Below are 14,229 nucleotides of genomic sequence, written 5' to 3' on the forward strand. Positions count from 1 at the left end.
GCCAACCTATAGTTTAATTATCCCATGGTTTGTCTGGCAGATGATCGAACAAACCATGATTTGTTTTTCAATCCCTGGGTTGTTTCTTCCCTCCTCCTTCTCCAGCTGCCTCCCTGTATCCCAAATGCCTTTGTAACAATGTAGTTCTGGCAAGTAGAGCAGCTGGTTTTTTTTACCACTCTTGCCTGCCGCCTCTGTAGCTTTGCGAAACAGCCCTGGGTTCTGGGTTCGCACACAACAACAAGCCATGGTTTAAACACCCCAGAGTTCACAACCCAGCAACAAACCATTGGTACCCTTTCTGGTTTGTTCATGGTTAACAGACCAAGTCTGTTTTTTGAAGCGTAGCTGCATTAATACATCACGACAACCCAAGATTCCACAACCCTATCAGTAAAAGTTACATTAAGTCAATAATCTTAATAAGGAATGGAAGAAATAACTATGCTGGGAATGTTACAGAGAGGATTAAAAACCATTCTTCCGATGGCTTCAAAATTTCCAGAAATTTTACATCTCTAGTCTTACCATACGTAGTTCTCAGAAATCATTTTGGGGGTATAAAGGCTGGGTAGCAATATATGAACACCTTGTTTTATTCATTAATGTAAAGGAAAATACTCCATAATACTATCTTCTTCAGTTTTTTGGCCGGTGGGCAGGGGGGTCCTTGGAGAAAAATGTTTTTTGCTTGTTCTTTTCTGAGCTGTCATATCTCTAGGTTGGTGCACACTCCTAGTCAAAATCTATTAGCAAGTTGATTTTATGGAATGTGGAGACTTTTGGACAGGCTTAAAAGAGCATTTTCTGAAGATGTCATCTTGTTTTAACACTGAAAAAGAAAACTAATTTGACATGGTCCTGCTTCCAAGCATTTCACAGTAATTCCAGTGTTCTGATTTCATTTTGTTTAGATGTTATGTGATCAAGTATTTCTTCTGTACAGGTTGGGTTGCAGTTACAGCTCATTCAAACAACAAAGTACATCTAAGATGCTACAGTCCTGAAGGGACAATGCTGACAGTACGTAAACCACCTCTGTTGCCATACATCGCTCACATCAGAGGGCCCCGTATAAAACGAAGTCCAGCCTATCAGACTAAAAGACCACCTGCCCTTGTGGAGAATTTAAAAGGAAATGTAAATGAGAAAAAAGGGTTCAGAGTGTAACAAGTTGTAAATTATGGAAGTTCTCAATGTAACATTTACCCAGAGACAGCAGACTGTCGTTTGTCCAAAACACATCTTTATTTTAGACTTTAAAAAAAACCCCAACAAGCTTTGTAAAATGTTTTGAGATTTGAAATTATAATGGCCATGTAGCATTGAAAACTGCAATATTGTGCTGCAGTCTGCAATATTGCTACTTACACTTCCTGTCTTTGGCAGAACAGTTTGGAGTCCCTTCTAATTGATTTGTTTTAGTTCAGTGTTGTCAAAAAAGGAAGGATTATCTCTGTTACAGCTCCAGTGTATACAGAGCATTAGCAGAGCATCCTATCAGTGCTTGTAAGATGTATATAAAGACATTTCTGTTTACTGCCATGCAAAACTGTCTTGAAAACAATTAATGCTATTTTTATTGGATTGGTGAAAGTTTATAGAGATCAACGACGTTGGCTTTTCCATCAAGTATTACCTGTGATAACCGTGAAATGCAGTTAAATTACTTTAAATACTATGCTTTGAGATTCAAGTGCCTTCTAATAAGCCAGAACCCACCCCTTGCTGCCATCTGCAGGCAGCGAAAATAAAAAGAACATGGCTATCAGGCAGAGGAAGTGTGTGTCCAGGCAGCTGTGGAATGGAACCTGGTGAGCTACTTAAGACGTGAACTAGAGGGAGGGAAATCCAAGAAGGACTGTAGGAGAGGAAATCCAGTACAATATACCCAAAGGGCTTTGGTTTCACATTTGAATTAGTTACATTAAAGCCACTCTGCTTGTCTAAGACCTTCAAATTGGAGAATGCCCAACCACTAGTAAAGTGTGGAACGGTATCGTGTTAATATTGTGAATCAACAAACAAAGAATTGTCAGTCAGGAGGGTATACTTTTATCACAGTTTTTACTTTCTGACAAAAGGTAAAAATCGGGCTGCTATATTTTGCTTTTTTACTGGAAGTGATCCCCCAGTTATTAGGGCCTAATAAGAACTGACTTCAAAAAGAATGTATTTTGAATTCTACTTTTGATTGTCTACTCATATTTAAATTCTTGAGCATTTTACTAATATATATGTTTGTAGCATACTCTAGCTACTAAGGTACACAAGGTGAATTAAGGTATCTCTCCCGCCCCCCGACAAAAAGAGATTGGAATTATTTAGTCTTCAGGTTAAAGAGATCACATAACACTCTCTGGTTTCCTAAGGATTTTACCTAACAAGCACCATTACCCATAGAAAAACATGATTATAGTCTTAAGTCTGCTGATTAAAAGCTTGGAAACTGGTTATAAACAACTGCTGTCTACATGCTACTAATTATAAAAGGCTTCGGATGAGCTGCTGCTGGTCTAAGACTTTTAGCTCTTTCTGTCTTGAGAAATGTGGGACAAGATGCATCATAAAACCACTCCTCTGTTTCTCCTGTTCCAGCATCTTGTACAGTTGGAAGTATGCATAATGCACCTGGGAAGGGAGCACTTGTTTCGTTTATAAGGCCATTTCTAAGACTGCTTTTTGGCCCCAAAGCAGCTTCCAGTACACTAAAATAAAATAATTGTGCATTAAAAGCAATACCTAAACAAAGATTAAGAGCAAAGTTTAAAAGCAAAGAGAGTGGAGACGTTAACTTAAATATTCTAATTGGATCCTGGTTGGAGTCCACCAGGAAAAGAGCCTTCAGTGTGGTGGCCCCCTTCCTGTGGAACTCCCTGCCTTTGGAGGTCAAGCAGATGCCAACGTTGTGTTCCTTCCAGTGCCTCCTGAAGATGTTGTTTTGGGAAGCCTTCCATGAGTGACCAGCTACAGGTTATTAAATTTGGTCTTTCAATAAGTTTCAATTTTTTCTTTTATTCTTTGCTGTTCACTGCTCCAAAATCTTTTGATGTGGAGCAGTATATAAATATTGTACATAAAAATAAACAAACAAACAATTGAAAGCCAGGCAAAGTATAAATCCTTTTACTGTCCACATGCTGTTATCTGTGTGCCTTTGACTTGTATGCTGCTAGACTCATTTCCTGTACCTTGAACCAATCAAGAATGATAGTGCAGATGATTTTAAAGCATGACCATGTCCATATAAGACTTCTTCTTGTAACTAGAATGTCTTCTGTCTTAAGTATGTGTTAATGGATTTGCAATCCTCCCAAATTTCCTATTTGGAAAGTCATTTTGATCCTCTAGACAGGACTGAATAACCTGTGGCCCTCCAAAGTTTGGGCCTACAACTCCCATGATCCCTCACCATTGGCTATGCTGGTTAGGGCTAATGGGAGTTGTAGGCCAAAACATCTGGAGGGCCAGAAGTTGTCCACCCCCGCTCCAGCAGAATAGTTTTCACCTACCACCTCTGCAATCCAGTTCACAATATGCCAACCATAGAGTGCTACCAAACCCCAGGACAAATAGTTCCACCAGGTGAGCTAAGCATGATAAATTCCTAAAATACATACAGAACTAACTTTTCCTCCATGAAGGATTTCCTTCATGAACTGTCATAAATATAGAAAAGGAAAGCCGTACAGAGGATGCAAAACAGCATTCAACCTAAGCCCCATGTAATAGTATGCCAGAGAACTTCCTAGTATAGCATGCCCTTTGTCAACTACAGAAACTCGACAAAAGGCATACGTAGTATCTAATTGACCAAAGACACACAGCTTGCTTCTGTGTGTTTTTTTTAATCAGTATTTTCTATTTATTGTAATATTGGACTGGTGGCAAACAGATGTTCCTTTTTCAGTATTCACAATGAAATAATAAAGCTGCTGAAGTATATCCTGAAATATGAGATGTTCAAAGCAACTATACACCAGCCTAGATAAGTAATGCTGACTTTCCTGTTCTCTGTGGAAGCTTTTTGAGTGCTGAGTTGGAGTTGACTGTGAACCTATTGTGGATTGCCCAAATGTTATCAACTCCACAGAGTTCACCAGCATCAAAGCAGAGGAAAGGCCATTGCAGAATATACACCTTCTTTCCTCTCTCCTGCACCCCCAAAACGTTCTTAATATGTCATTTGGATGTTACTCCATAAGATAACCGCAATGATTTAGCTACTGTAGCTTCAGTTAATTTGAGAGGGTGAAATTAATCTCCTGAGCACTTAAACCACAGTTTCCATAAAAATGCAGTATCTGAGCTATGTAGTGTATTCACTAAGAGACTGAGCTGTGAAGCCAGAAAACACGAGGTTCAGCTATTAACTACACTATAGTGGATTCCTGAGGTAGTCTTAGCCAAGCCACTCTCAGCCTCAGACACTCAGCTGTAGCATGGGAGGTAAAAACACTGCCTTACTCTGCAGGTTTGTGATAAGGACAAAATAATGTATCTGAAGCACTGTAAAAATGAAAGTGCTATATAAATGCTAAGTATTTTATTAATCTTAGATAACAAGCAAGTTCTTAGTCTTTAGTGCAGCTAATAACCTAGGATAAGGGTTATACAAATAAAAGTGGGCTTGATTCTCAGTGGCTTTAACCAGCAGGGGAAGTGAACAGGTTCCCCTTTACTTTCTCCCATGTGGGGCAGGGGTAGGCAAGCAACATGGTAGCCACAGGCACCACTGTGCCCCTAGACACCCCCCTTAGGGCCCACTGACACGCTACTCCTAAGTTTTATTTTAAAAATATTTTTCTATTCTCTTACTGGCAACTGGAGTTGCTTCAAAGCAAAGCCAGAGGCTTTGGCTGTTGCCATCTTAATTTCCCATGAATGCTTCTGGGCAGGCTACTTGTCTTTTGTGATTAGCCATGCCCATCTATGGCAGCCATTTTGTGGCTGTGCCCTGGACAGTTTCCAGATGTGGCCCCAGACTCAAAGGTTTGCCTACTCCTGCTTTAGGGGAAGGGCCATAATTCACTGGCAGAGCCCCTGCTTTGCATGCAGAAGGTCCCAGGTTCAATCCCCAGCATCTCCAGGCAGGGCTGGAAATTTTTTCCATCTTGTTTGCTACATTTGTAGGGCCAGCTTTGCAATTACTATGGCCATATAACCACTGAGCTAATTTTGTTTGGTAATTTTCTTAAATAAAACAATGCATTTCAGTTTACTTCTGAGTATGTGGTGATGTCCCCCATGCTGTTCAACATCTATATGAAGCCGTCGGGAGAAGTCATTAGAAGTTTTGTGGTGGGGTGTCACCAGTACACTGATGATACTCAGCTCTATTTTTCCTTGTTGTTGGAGTCGGCTGAGGCGGTGAAGGTACTGGACCAGTGCCTGGAGGCTGTAATTTATTTATTTAATTTATTATTCACCCATCTGGCTGGCCACCCAGCCACTCTGGGCGATGTACAAAGTATAGAACAAAACAGTCTAAAACAATAAAATTCTACAATAAAAACATTTTCTAAAATACCCTAGCCTACCCCAAATGCTTGCCTGAACAACCACCTTTTTAATGCACGGCGGAAGCTCATTGAAGAGGGGGCCTGGCGGAGTTCCCTAGGGAGGGAGTTCCACAGAGTGGGGGCCACCGCAGAGAAGGCCCTCTCCCTCATCCTCACCAGCCTAGCTGTCCTGGCTGGTGGGACAGAGGGAAGGCCATCCGAGGCTGATCTTGTTAAGCAGCCTGTCTGGTGTTGCTGGAGGTGCTCCTTAAGATAGGCTGGGCCGGAACCATCTAGGGTTTTAAAGGTCAAAACCAACACCTTGAATTTGGCCAGGAAAACAACTGGTAACCAGTGCAACTCCTTCAGCACTGGAGTGATGTGATCTCGCCGGCGGCTGCCTTTAATCAGGTGAGCCGCCGCGTTCTGTACCAGCTGCAGCTTCTGAACTGTCTTCAAGGTAACCCCACGTAGAGCGCATTACAGTAGTCTAAACGAGAGGAGACCAGGGCATGTATTACCGATGGCAGCAGGTGGTCGGGAAGGAAGGGGCGCAGCCGCTGTATCGGATGGAGTTGATACAGCGCTGTCAGGGTGGACACTGAGCCCATAGAATCCCAGAGTAGTTCTGATTCGGAGGAAGAGCAGTCGCTCCTGGGAGAAGAGCGCGCCCCTTTTTCCCAGGGCCCGCAGCTGACAGAGATTCCCCCCACCAACATTCCTAGATTAGAAAGCAGTCCAGGGAGTGATTCAGCACCGATAGCAGACTGGTTGGATGCGCGGCGCAGACGCAGAGAGCGGCGCCAAATGGAGAGCGCGGAAAGGAGGCGTAGCGCCCGGTTGGCGCTCAAAGAACGATTGCGCCCAGAGGATTCAAGGGAAAAGGGGAGGGATTCTCCCTAGTCCTTATATTCAGGGGTCTGCCAGTAATTGCCTTTCAAACGGGGACCAACTGTTCCAACTTAGGGCATAGGGATGCTGCTGCTCAGATCTAGTTGCTACCTGTAGAGTTGTAAGTTGTAAAAGAAGAATAAAGCTTTGAAAAGAATCCCTTTGTCTGTGTCTGGACTTGGCTACTGGATTAGACTGAGAGAGCCCTCCAAGGAGCCCTTGACAAGCTCTGTCCGGCTCACAGCTGACACCTGAGCCTCCATGGACAGCTGGGAGTCCAAAATGACCCCCAGTCTGCAGACTAGGGTTGGGTGGATGAGGGCCAGTAAACTGAAGCTAAATCCTGACAAGACGGAAGCTCTGCGGATTGGTGGTTCCCGAGTCCTGCAATTGAAGCGACCTGTCCTGGACGGGGTTGCACTCCCACTGAAGGAGCAGGTGCGTAGCTTTGGAGTACCCGTAGGTCCATCCCTGCCACTGGAGCCCTAGGTGGACTCCGTGGCCCGGAGTACTCGGGGCCAGCTTCAGCTTTTCCTGGACAGGGATAACCTAGCCACAGTAGTACATGTGCCGGTAACTTCCCGATTAGGCTATTGCAATGCACTTTACATGGGGCTGCATTTGAAGACGACTCAGAAGTTACAGCTAGTGCAAAATGCAGCAGCTAGACTGCTGACCGGAACACCTCATAAAAACCATATAACACTGGTTTTAAAGGAATTGCACTGGCTGCCAATACACTTCCGGTCAGAATTCAAGGTTTTGGTGATGACATTTAAAGCCCTAAGTGGCTTGGGACCTCGGTATTTGAGGGAGCGCCTCGCCCTATACATGCCTGCCCGAGAACTGAGGTTGGAGAGGCAGTCCTCTGCATCCCACCAGTACAAGACATACACTATAGCAGGACGTGGGAGAGGGCCTTTTCTGCTGTGGCACCCTGGTTGTGGAATGCCCTCCCCTTGGAGGCCTGATTGGCAGAGACATTGGTCTCGTTTCGGCACCAAGTAAAAACGTGGCTTTTTACCAAAGCCTTTGAGGGCTAAATGCATTCCCTAGCACATTATTGTTGTTGTTGTTATTATATCCCGCCCTTTTCCCAATACTGGGACTCAAGGCGGCTTTACAACATTAAAACTTATACAATTAAAACTTATAAATAGAAATATAAATACAAGTGTACAAAAGTTAAAAATATAATTAAATCATCAATATTAAAATTGTAAAAATATCAAAACAGTAAAAGACAACAAGAAAAATAGTATCCCTCCGTCATATTTTCACAGGTCCAGACTATCCCCAAAGGCCTGCTGGAACAAAAAAAGTTTTTACATGCCTATGAAAGCATATCAAGGAGGGTGCCACTCTTGCCTACCTGGGAAAGGAGTTCCAGAGCCTTGGGGCAGCCACCGAGAAGGCCCTCTCCCGCATTCCCACCAGGTGTGCCTGTGATGGTGGTGGGACAGCGAGAAGAGCTTCCCCTGAAGATCTCAGAGCACGAGTAGGCTCATAGGGGAGAATACGGTCTTTCAGATAACTTCGACCCGAGCCATATAGGGCTTTATAGGACATGACCAGCACTTTGAATTGTGCCCGGAAACAGACTGGGAGCCAGTGAAGCTGTTTTAACAGGGGAGTTGTATGCTCTCTGTAACCAGCCCTAGTCAGCAGTCTGGCAGCAGCTCTTTGAACCAGCTGACATTTCTGAACACTCTTCTGAGGCAGCCCCACGTAGAGCGCGTTACAGTAATCCAAACGGGATGTAACTAAGGCATGTGTTACTGTGGCCAAGTCAGACATCTCAAGGAATGGGCGCAGCTGGCGCACTAGCTTTAACTGTGCAAATACACTCCTGACCACCGCTGAAACCTGGGCATCCAGGCTCAGGGCTGAATCCAGAAGTACACCCAAGCTGCAAACATGTGTCTTCAGGGGGAGCGTAACCCCATCTAGCACAAGCTGAATCCCTATTCCCTGATCTTTCTTTCGACTGCCCAGGTGCACCTCTGTCTTGTCTGGATTAAGCTTCAATTTGTTTGCCCTCATCCAGTCCATTAATGCCGACAGACACTGATTCAGCACCCCAACAGCTTCCTTGGAATTAGATGTAAAGGAAGAGTAGAGTTGGGTGTCATCAGCGTACTGGTGACACCGAACCGCAGAACTCCGGACAACTTCTCCCAGTGGTTTCATGTATATGCTTAATAGCATGAGGAACAAAACAGAACCCTGAGGAACTCCACAAGGCAAAGGCCAGGGAGTCGAACAGGAGTCCCCCAGCACCACCTTCTGGGTCCGCCCCAGCAAGAAGGAATGGAGCCACTGCAAAATAGTGCCTCCAGGTTCCATCCCAGTGAGGCGGCCCAGAAGGATACCATGATTGATGGTATTGAAAGCTGTTGAGAGGTCCAGCAGAACCCACAGGGACGCACTCCCCCTCTAGTTCCCGGCATAAGTCATCCACCAAGGTGACCAAAGCTGTTTCTATCCCATAACCGGGTCTGAAGCCAGATTGAAATGGATCTAGATAATCTGTCACATCCAGGAATCCCTGGAGTTGGGAGGACACCACGTGCTCCAGTATCTTGCCCAGAAATGGAATATTGGAGACTGGCTGATAATTATCCAGTATGGTGGGGTTCAGGGAGGGCTTTTTTTAAACAAAGGTCTCACCACCGCCTCCTTCAAGCAGGCTGGAACTCTGCCTTGTCTGAGGGAGACGTTAACCACACCTCTTACCGACTCAGCCAGTCCACCTCTGGCTGCTTTTATGAGCCAGGAAGGGCAAGGATCTAGAACACACGTGGTGGCTCTCACCTCTCCCAGGATCCTGTCCACATCCTCAGGCTGTACAAATTGAAAAGTATCCAACAACACTGGACAAGCAGGGGCCAAAGTTACATCCACTGGGTCTATATCAACTATAGCGTCCAACTCAGAGCAGATCCGAGCAATTTTGTCTGAAAAGTGCTGAGCAAATTGTTCACAGCGGGCTGTCGAGAGGTTTAAATTATCCTCTTGCGGGCTGGTGTGTAAAAGACCCCTAACTACTCGAAACAGCTCCGTTGGACGGCTCTTTGCAGACGCAATAGTGGCAAAAAAAGTATTTTCTTTGCTGCCCGTATTGCCACAGATAGATAGATAGATAAGCTTCAATTAGGCTCTAGCCCACGTTCGATCGGATTCACTCCCAGTTTTCTGCCAACATCGCTCTAGTCGTCTTCTCACTCGCTTCATCACCTCCAGCTCCCCAGAAAACAGGGTGCTGGTGCGGCTCCACTTTGTGAGAGAGGACGCTCAGGAGTGATTGTGTCCACGGCCCTGGTCATTTCATCATTCCTGAGATTGGGCAGGGCTTTGACAGAATCGCCTGCCAAGGCAACAGGAAAATCCCCAACGAGCCATCAGGAAACCATTTGGATCCATCAGCCTCCTAGGCGGATCATCTTAATTGGCCCTCCACCCCTAGAGAGGTTCTGAGTGCCAGCACGTCTAAACCCCACCAGGTAGTGATCTGTCCATGACAACGGAACTATAGAGAGTTCCTCCAGTCTCAGATCACTATCACCCATCCAGCACAGAAAACGAGGTCCAGAGTGTGCCCAACAGCATGGGTGGGGCCAGATACCTTCTGGGATAGACCAATGGTTCTCATGGTGGACGTGAAGTCCTGAGCCGCTCCCAACAGGGCAGCATCAGCATGGATGTTGAAATCCCCCAGCACAACAAGCTGAGGGGTCTCCAACACAAACCCTGAGACTACCCCGACTAGCTCAGGAAGGGAGACTGTTGAGCAGCGGGGTGGACGGTACACCAACAGAATCCCTATTCTGTCCCGGGCATCCACCTTCAAATACACACGCTCGAACCCAGCAGACTGCGGGATACGGCACCTGGTGAGGGGGATTGAATCCCAATAGACCACTGCCACTCCACCTCCCCACCCCCCAGGTCTTGCCTGCTGCTGGACAGAGAACCTGGAGGGCAGAGCTGAGAGAGATTAACCCCCCCCCCCAGCTTCATCCAGCTAGGTCTCTGTAATACAGGCCAGGTCAGTGTGCTCATTCAGGATCAAGTCCTGGATAGCAGTTGTTTTACCATTCACCGACCTGGCATTCAGCAGCAGCAGTTTCAACCCAGGGTGTCTGTTGCCAGGGCCATCTAGGTTGAGCTGGGGGACAGTTTAGGGACAGTCAGCACCCTATTGTTACACACCCTGTCCTTAGAGTGCGACTGTCTCTCCCCTCCGTATCTCCCTCTACCCTGTAGAACCTTAATGTCCGTTCCTTGGCTCCCAACACCTCCCCGCTTCTTTAAAAACACTTGTCTAGTGCAGGGAGTCCAGCAGGCCACACTGAGGCAAACTGTCCCCTTCTCTCAAGCAGGGGGACAGGCCCTCGCCCTTGTGCTCCCCTGAAGTGGCTCCCCCAAAGGGGTGACCCCTTTGGTGTCGCACCCTTCAGTGGCAACACCCCCGCCAGCGGTCCTGCTCCCACAGGTGTCGCAGCTGGGAGTGGGGTGGTGCTTGGCTGGACCTGGGTCTGGGTCTGCAAGGAAGCAGAGTAGAAGTCCCCCAGGTGGAGGTAGAGCTCCAGCAAGGCAGCAGCAGCACCGGATCCCACCTGTCTTGCAACACTGAAGGGCTTCATCTCACAGCAACTATGGAGAGCGTCTCAGGTCAGCACATTGTTTTAACTGTTTTATTGTTTTAGATTTTAACTGGTTTTAGCTTGTTTAATAGTTTTATATGTTTTTAGGTGTTTAAATTATTTGTTTTATATTGTTTACATTGATTTTATCTGTATGCCACCCTGAGATCTTAATGATATAGGGTGGGATAGAAATGTTTTAAATAAATAAGTTTGCCTGTTTGAAAATGACTTCATTACCCACCAGGGTGCCTCAAGCCCCACTGGTATTGGGTTTTTCACATTGTTGACCCACACTGAACAAATAAATCGATCTTTCTGCTGACTAGGAAAGTATGTTCTGCCTGACAAGGCAGGAATTGGACTGAGTTCCCTGTGATTTTATGGTATTCAGCATTATGCACCAGAGTGTCTAGGACATCAGCAGGATTCTATGGATGCTGTGATTCCACAGGAATACAGAATGTGCTTGTGTTCAAGTCTCAACTTACTTTTAATGACACATTCTAGCACTTAAGCTTGTGAAAATATGCTTGAAGTTGTGTAGGTAATGCCCAGGAAAATTTCAGAAGACAGAGGAGTCGCTGAATAGGATTTTAAGAAAGCAGATCTTCAGTACCCTGCATAGGTCCTTGTCCCTCGCTACAACTAGCAAAACCAGTTTAAATTTTGCAAAATAAGACATTATGGAAATGTACTAAAGTTGAATGCAACTCCTCAGGGCAGAATTTGAACTACTCGCCTCAGATTTTTAAATCAGTTATTACTTATTATTAATAATGATTAATACTAAAGCTTTGAGTACACAGTCCTGGATATCAATATGTACAGCTTGTCAGTGGGATGCTTTTTAGGACACAAACTCTTATTTGTAAGTTCTGTTAAGGGTGGCTGTTAGGTCTGTTCTAGCAAACACAAAAGTAGTCTTGTGGTACCTTAATGACAAACAGATTTCTTCTGACAAACTTTCACGGACGCTTCATTTGTATTTTCACCGAAAGTCATTGGGCAAGTTCACACATCACGCTAAGCCATCCGAAGATAAGCCACCATGGGTTGGTTGTTCGCTCGATAACCCGTTACTCCTGATAGATGACTGGGTGCACTGTGACTTGCCGTGGGTTGTTTCCCCATTAGTCCTCCTGCCCACTCCCGGCATGTATCCTAGGCACCTTTGCAGCAGAAATTCTTTTCTCCTTCCCTATGTCAGCACCCTTTCTGCAATTGGTTCACTGGGGTTGCCAGCTCACAAGGAAAACTTCTCCCACTCTCGCATCACATCAGATCATTAAATGCATATAATTTTCTGAGCCCTTATGAACACAGTAACAGGTTCATAAACCTTGTTTATATATATTCAGGGTCCTGCACAAGCGTGCAGGAGTGTAAGACCGCCTGTCTTCTATTTAATCCAGCATACCGATATCCCCCTCTTGTGTCCTTGTCAAATTCATCTCCATTTGGGTACTTGTCTTGATAGTGAACATTTTTTTTTTTTTTTAAGGCTGCTTCCCATCCTACCAAAGTAATTACGCTGGCCTGAAAAGCTCCTTCTGCAGCCAGCAGCTGCTTTTGGCTCCCCCTGACCCCCACTTCATGCTTGCTGCTTCCCTCCACTGCTCTCTGTTGTTAGCTCTCAGATATAAATATGGGTTACAGAGCAGCAACGGGGATCAGTAAATATATGAGCAGAGAAGTAAGGTGGATCAGTAAAGGTACACAAATGTCAAAGCAGAGCAGTGGTGGGGATTGGTAAAGATACACAAATTACAAGGCAGAGCAGGGAGTGAGGGGGATTGGTAAAGATACACAAAATTTAAGGCAGACAAGTGGGATCAGTAAATATATAAAATTTCATGGCATAGCAGTAAAACAGGAAAATTACACAAATTTTACACAAATCTACGCAATGGATTTTCGAATATGCACACTTGTGCAAAACCAAAGTAATTAAAAGAGGTTGAGAACACGTTAAGGACACTCCCTGGTGTCCCTTCTTGGTTTTTAGGAGAATGAGGAAGAAAGCAGAGGGCACTGACACGGGTGGCAGCACTAGTGAGATTGTGAGGAGCAGCAGGGGTTTGCACTGCTCTTGCGGGGCAGCTTTCTAGCCATTCCTGACAACCCATGATGAAGCTGCCCTGCTGGATCCAGACATCACAACAAGCCACCCTGAACAATCCAAAGATTCTCAGGGTGGCTTGTTCATGGAAAACAACCCACGATGAAAAAAACACTCTCGGTTCAGATGTCACGACAAGCTACCCTGAAACAACCCACGGGGATAATCCACAGTGGCTTATTGTGTCATGCAAACCAGGTCATATTGTAGTAGTTGGCTTTGGAGATTATGCCTCATTTTGCCCAGCTATGTTTCAGGTGCACGACTCAATTTTGCACCTGTCTATAGAAGCATCTAGGTTTGCTCAATCCTCCATACAAGGGCTTGCAACTCCAGCAAGCAGTAGTTCTCCCTGAAGACTGCAAGATCATCAGTGGGGAGCAATGACTGGGGAGCAAGTTAAAGGCAAAGAGACATTAGGGAGCAAATGAGGGAAGAGAAGTGTCCACCCAGAAAACACAAAATAACGAATTTATAGTGGAGGAAAGCAGCAGTTTCCAGCTTGCCATGGAAGCATCTTACAGAGCAATCCTACGGTCCCTGGGATAATGCCCCAGGGAACCATAGCATATAGTGGAGTTCCCCTCCCAAGGCCATAGATGCTGGTATGACAATCCAAAAGGGGATCCTCCCCCGCAACTGCTGTGGTAAGATCTACAGCAGCTTCTCTTTTGAGGAGGCATGCTGGTGGATGGGGAGGGAATGGAAAGAACATGGGTCTGCAGTAGCCACAAGCCTCTGTTCCCAGCCACGCATCTAGGTAAGCCAGCAAACTGGATGGGTATAGCACAGACAGGCATAGGATAGACAGAGGGCTTTGATCTCAGAACCCTGTCTACAGAGTGGCTACCCATTAGGATTGCACTCTTACTTTCAGTTACTGTTTTGGGTTCCTGACTGCCAAGATTTTAGTTTTTCACTCCTAGTAGATATACTGGATGTTTTGGGTACAATGATATTTTAAGCATACACAGTAGGAAGTTTTGAACTGGATTTTTTGGTGATCCACAATCACAGAGAAGCCTATTCAAGTGATAGAAAAATTCATTTAACTTCTGCAATGAACACC

General features: G+C 45.4%; 1 protein-coding gene across 4 annotated transcripts in view; it reads left to right on the forward strand.

Moving 5' to 3' along the window:
* Window positions 1-14,229, forward strand: part of NOA1 (nitric oxide associated 1) — a 38,445-nt gene that overhangs the window by 22,589 nt on the left and 1,627 nt on the right. Inside the window, exons 7-8 of one of the 4 annotated variants that reach the window (XM_084835075.1) lie at window positions 947-1,023; window positions 7,676-7,965. In XM_084835075.1, the coding sequence (XP_084691201.1) occupies window positions 947-1,023; window positions 7,676-7,894 (296 nt within the window). In that variant the 3' untranslated portion in view covers window positions 7,895-7,965. Of the gene's footprint in view, window positions 1-946; window positions 5,221-7,675; window positions 7,966-14,229 lie in introns of those variants that run through there. The other 3 variants (XR_014787870.1, XM_084835077.1, XM_084835076.1) reach the window with 3 other exon arrangements.

The sequence above is a fragment of the Heloderma suspectum genome, chromosome 2, assembly GCF_057233095.1.
Source record: "Heloderma suspectum isolate Gila_16-S chromosome 2, 16-S_ref, whole genome shotgun sequence".
Classification (NCBI taxonomy): Eukaryota; Metazoa; Chordata; class Lepidosauria; order Squamata; family Helodermatidae; genus Heloderma; species Heloderma suspectum.